Source organism: Porites lutea, chromosome 6 (genome assembly GCF_958299795.1).
Source record: "Porites lutea chromosome 6, jaPorLute2.1, whole genome shotgun sequence".
Lineage (NCBI taxonomy): Eukaryota > Metazoa > Cnidaria > Anthozoa > Scleractinia > Poritidae > Porites > Porites lutea.
The window spans coordinates 33,279,620-33,285,783 of record NC_133206.1 but is presented as its reverse complement, the minus strand read 5'-3'; the positions used below and the strand labels follow the sequence as shown (position 1 = coordinate 33,285,783).

The following is a 6,164-nucleotide window of genomic DNA, read 5'->3' as shown; positions in this document are numbered from 1 at the left end:
AGGGGAAATGGGTACAAGCTTTCGGCGCGACGATTTCCGGGATCGCTTTGGTGGACAAGCCTTTCTCATGACTGGTTAATGGTTGTGCTGAATACCATCGACCAATCATAACTAATGTTTGTCCAACCTAACGATCAAAAACATAGTTGCGCCGAAAGTTTGTACCCCTTCCCCTCATGGTTTCAGGAGTGGGGAATTCCAAGGCAAGATCGCGACAGAAACGAGTGTCCTGGAATCCTCCGGTAAATCAAAGTCAAAACTACAGAAAGTATAACGTTGTTTGTGTCCTCCTTCTAGAATGAAAGGTTGCAACTAATGGTTTTAACGGACAGATAATATGTCTCGAAATCGCTTTCAAATTGGCCCATAAGACTCAAGTCAATAATAGTTTACATCAGTGACAAGTTTTTCTTGTATCCAAATAATATAAAGAGAGGAATATTTTCTAGAAATGCCAACTCTTGGTACTTCAAAATTATATTGGAATATTCAGCATGTTGCGTTCTGCTCGAGGCTTGTTTAATACTTGCACCATTCACCTTGTTTCCTAGATTTAATATAATAAGCCTTCTCTTGTCCTCTCTGACCTTGTTTCCTCGTGAGTCATGCCGGCAAAGGCGGTGCAGGACTTAACTTGATGGAAACTCACTACAACTAGAATCATCAATAGCCTTCAGTTGATTAAACTGGCTTTCTTAAGATGCTAACTCACAAATAATAGCCTTTCCGAACGCCCTTTGATTTGAAGCAAAAAACTTCCACAGTTTTAGCCTCGGCTGCTGTCCAAATTCACGTGATTACACGGGAGTTTCAGTTTTTACTCGGACCTCTTCTGTTCCAAGAGTATCAAATGAACTGACTGTCATCTGCCCTGAAGGACTGATTAGGGGTCCGTTAAAGGCCTCGTTAGGTTCATGCATTTCTGATCCGCACTGGCCATTTTCGGCCATCTCCAAAGACTGGGTTAACTCTTCTCGTTTGTAGAAGTAGTTAAAGTTCGAAACTATAACAGGAACAGGAAGAGCGATGGTAAGAACGCCCGATATAGCGCAAATTGAGCCCACAATCTTACCTCCAAAGGTCCGGGGCGTCATATCACCGTATCTGTAAAAGAAAAGATAGTTAAGGAGATGCACCCTTGTTCCCAGGGTTATCCCCTACTCTTCCCTAAGGAGCGAGATAAGGTACAAGTAGGACAGAACTCCGGGAATGAGGTCGAAGGAGGAGGAAAAGCAAAAACACGGTAATATGGGAATCGCTACCAAATTGCTCTATGATGACAAAAAGTTAGCCAAAAATCTAAGTGGATGTAACGTTACCGCCACTTTCCAACTACGTTAACTCTTTTTTTCCTTCTATATTTCTTCTATTTTTCTTTTCTGATTTTCTAATCTTTTTAACTAGGAGTATTCTAATTCCACTCGTTTATGGTAGTTGCTACAAGTTTAGATAGATAGATAGATAGATAGATAGATAGATAGATAGATAGATAGATAGATAGATAGATAGATAGTTTTTTAATGAGGGTTTCACTTGATATCCACAGATAATATACGCGTGGCCCTCAACCAAAAATTAAGCATAAAGAATGAAACAGAAATTAAGCAATGAACAAATTTTGCCTTATTTATATGCCGTATGTTCCCTGGGGTAACTGTCGAGTGTTTTTAATCACCGGGACTTCTTGGAAACTCGTAGGGGACGAGTTTCGTAGTATGGATAACTACGTTATAAGAGAAACTTAAAAGTACGTGGCTCATGTTCAGCAACCCACGGTCTGGCCAGTACTTCACGCATGCGTACAGCAATATCACCCGAGAAGTGAGAGCCCTGGACAGCTATTTCACCCTTATTAGGGCTCATCAGCATGACACAACCGTGGGACCAGCTCTGTACGGTCAAAGCCGTGTTCAGACCCCCCACCATTTACTAGTTGTTTGGACCGATACAAGTTATGAACATTGAGGACGTATTCCTAAACTTATTACTTGCTTGCTCATCCTTCGACCATTTATAATTCATAGCTACGCCTTCTTCTCCATCCTCTTTAGTATCACTCTTCTAAACTCCCCCCCCCCCCTCCCCACGAGGGTGTATTTCCTAAAAATAGAAATTACAATTAGATCATGCTTCTCTCGAAACTTTCTGGCAACCTCTTGAGAGCAGATAATGGTTATAATATATTAATTTGACAAACGAACCAAGGGTTTAAATAAATAAATTATTTATTCGTTTATTTATTCAAAGTGGCGTTATAAGAAACACACAAACTGACCGCGAAAACCTAAGGAAACAAAGGCAACACCATCAAGTTAAGCTTTAAACCCCATCAACTCCAACCCGGCCCAGAACCTCCATCCGTTGCTCATCAGAGGTGAAACAGCGGGTCAGACTATCAGGTCTTTACTGGCCGGCCGAATAGTACTACTTTCATACTAATAATAATTGGGCACAATTCAAACTTGGCAGTCGATGTTTTATGCCTTGATACACGCTCCTTAGATGCTCACGCCCATCTATAAATAGCCTGAAAATCTGTAGGAGAAATGGACGCTCCAATAATCCGCTTTTGGCAGTGTATTTGAGGGTAACTCATCAGGGTGAAAAGACAAAACAGGTTCACATTTTCGTGCTGTGTTTTTATCTCTCCGTAATCCTAGGTATAGCTATATAGGTCAGTAGGAAAATTTATATGGTAAGGATAATTTATAGCAAAAAACATGGTGATGGGTGCTCGCCCACGTCTTTTATATAGCCTGAAAATTAACTCATCAGGGTGAAAAGACAAAACAGGTTCACATTTTCGTGCTGTCTTTCAATCTTTCCTTGATCCTACTGAAAGAACATTATTTATCTATTTATAACCTTGACATATCATAGCTGCGCCTTGGTAAGCAGAGTATGCCACTCCCCAGTACATCTGGACATTTCCTTTATCTCTTTTTGTGCGACACTATCCGCGGCTGAAAATGCCCAAATATCATTTACAATTCATTGTAGCTTTTGTCTATATCCTGCAACGATAAAGATGAACGCAGCACGGTTTTTGTTGTAAAACTGTAGATATTACAGAGATCGCCCTCCTATCGCCCCGTGTAAGGGTATCTGGGAAAATTTTACTTGTGGAATCCGGAATCCTGGGCGTGGGAATCCGGAATACAAGTGTCTTTGACAAAAGAACAAGAAATCAAGTACTCGGAATCCGGAATCCTCAGGGTGGATCCCAGAATCCAAGGCTATCATTCTTCCCTTAAATGGGGCAATTCCTAGGTATAACTATACAGGTCAGTAGGACAATTTATAGCAAAAAACATGCACCATGATACGTCTATACCAATCTCACTGAGACAACACAAAACTTGCTTTTTGAAATTCAAAGATGTCCATTTAGTTTTAAGAAAAGATATTCCTATAGAGGGATATTACATCCGGTGCTTATAAGCCGAACACAAGTGAAGTGTTTCATCTAATATTTAAGGTGGCGAGCAAGTTCATATAATAATCCAAGTGTTTTTGACAGCTTGTATGTTTAGACTACAAGCCGTACCACTCAAGCTCGTTAAATTCGAATTTTTTTCTATGAATTTAATTTTGTTTTAATTTTTTTTTCTGACCTAGCTAGGGCATTATCAGAGTAATTTGCTCAACTAAACGCAGCGTAACTCATCTAGAAGCATCGCAGTGTTGATAATAATGTGCGATCTCCATTTTCAAACGTTTTGCCAAGTTTGGGTAACTTAAACAATGGCAGTGCTTATGCAATAGCAATTAAAATAATTAGAGGTATTATTCAATCTAAGAAGCTATACAAAAAAATATGTTTGTACAAACATGTCTTGGTGTAGAAGATATCAAATCTCTCTTGTGTCTCATTGAGCAATTATCAGTCGCTTTGCTTTCCACCAGTCTGACTGGAAATAAATACTCTTCAGTTGACTCTTCCGCAATTGTCGTTTGAATAAAACAAAACCCCATTTTATGGAAATTATCTAAAGGCAATTTGGGCTCACTAATAATTAAGTTTAATATAGATGAGTATATATAGTACTTTACCTCTCGTTTATAAATTCAAATATTTTACTGCGTACGTTGAATATCTCTTATTCGGCATATTGAAAACTAAACAATTCTAGCCTGTTCTAACAGGAAAATATTCCCAATATTAACTATTTAACATTTTCCGTAAACTCAAGGTTTTATTGAATGCTGTAATGAAAACAACGTAGTTATAAATAAATTTTATGAATTTCAGTTGTTTTTCCCTTTGTAGAACTACTCCGAACATTAAATTTGACTTAATGATGCCAGTTTTTATGATATTATGCCGGTATAAATTAATCAAATATCTTCATAACAACATCAGTAATACCAAATTTTGCGGTCGATCAATACTTGAGATTCTTGAGCTTTTAATCTCTTCACCTTGACGTCTGTGTTTAACCTTTTAAAAAAGGTACAATGTGTCTTCAATGCTCTTGAATAGAGTTTATTACCTTATTTAACCATTTCAGTAGTTTAGAGGCTATATTTAAAACCTCCTTTTCTTACTATTCCGAGAAGAAGGGTAACCCCGGCAACGAGGAATGTCAAGGACAGCTTCTTCTGTTTTTTTTTTTTTTTTTGGCCTTGATGGGCTCCTGGTTTTTGCATAATATTTCTCAAATTTTTAATTAAGAGATACTACCACCACTTTGATCTGTTTTGTGCTGTTTTCTATTCCTTTGTGTTTTCAACTTGAACAACTCTGAGGGAGAAAAGTTCTTTCATGCACTTTAAAAAAAAAACAAATTTTTCTCTTACCCAACAGTTGTCATGGTAACCACTGCCCACCAGAAAGCATCCGGGATGCTACTAAATTTGGTTTCTTTGCTATCCTGTTCGGCATAGAACACAGCGCTAGCAAATAACACCACACCGATCATCAGAAAGAAAATGAGCATGGCCAGCTCTCTTGAACTTGAACGCAAAGTGTAGCCCAGCACTTGCAGACCTTTGGAGTGGCGCGACAGTTTGAAGATGCGAAAAACGCGTACCAGCCGAATAACACGGAGCACAGCCAAAGATGTAACGCGAGTTTCGTTCATTGGAAGTGTGATGTAGTAAGGCAGAATCGCCACTAAGTCAATAATGTTGAGAAACGTGCGAATAAAGACTAATTTTTGCGGTGAAGATAGTAGCCGCACGACGTATTCAACAGTAAACCAAGTGATGCATAAAACCTCAATAATAAACCAAACATCATTTTTTGCACTAGTTTTAGTGTCTGAGGTCGTCACATTTTGGTATTTCTCGCAACTGGGGCCTTGCGAGTCTTCCACGCATCTATATCTTGGTAAAGTCTCCAAGCAAAATACGATGATCGATAATAAAATAACCGATACCGACCACAAGGCTACAAAACGCGCCGGCAGCGAGCTGTCCGGGTACTCAAATAATTCCCATATTTTCCTCTGTGTTTGATTGGCAGGCATTTTTGGTTTTTCCTCGGCGATGTATCCCTCGTCCACTTCGAGTCGCTGGAGATACTCTTTACCGAGTTCAAAAAACCTCACCTCTTCGGCAAAGACGTTAAATGGAACACCACTCGGTCGTACAAGCTTGCCATTTGATTGATAAAAAAATAAAATGGCCTCGAACGAAGACCGATTTCTGTCGAAAAAGTATTCATTGTTTTCGCTGTCAAAGTAGAAGTCCCTTTTTGCCGCACAGCCAAGCAGTGTCGCCGGGAACTGCGAAAGAGTTTTTTCGTACGTTTCAAACCGAAGGCCACTCACGTTGATGATGATTCTTCGTCCTTTATTGCCATTTTCCTCCTTAGATGTCGGTTTTGTTATCAGAGTCATGGAGTTGCGGCTCAGTCCAGCCGAAGGGGTCGGTTGTTCACCGATGTGATTCAATCCACTGTTGATCTCTTCTTCTTCCATTTGACTTCCCGGATTGCAATAAAGCAATCAAAAACAGAGCAATTGACGCTCCTTTAAATTTCACTAAGCGAGTTCGGGAAATAGACAGAAAAAAAAATTACTTCCCCTCGAATGGGTTTTCAATTAGATATTGATCCGCGCAAATTCGATCAAGTTCGATGTTTTCGCTTAAATTTTTGTTCGCTGTACCAAAGTAGGCGACACATACAAGTATGACAGCTGGTTCAAATGAATACAGTT

General features: G+C 39.4%; 1 protein-coding gene across 1 annotated transcript; it reads right to left on the bottom strand.

The window, feature by feature from the left end:
• On the bottom strand, window positions 1-6,164 carry LOC140940477 (potassium voltage-gated channel subfamily A member 2-like). The gene is made up of 2 exons (XM_073389452.1): window positions 4,801-6,164; window positions 1-1,104 (listed from the first exon to the last, which is right to left on the bottom strand). Exons 1-2 carry the CDS (start codon window positions 5,922-5,924, stop codon window positions 798-800), a joined length of 1,431 nt encoding a protein of 476 aa, XP_073245553.1. The 5' UTR covers window positions 5,925-6,164; the 3' UTR covers window positions 1-797.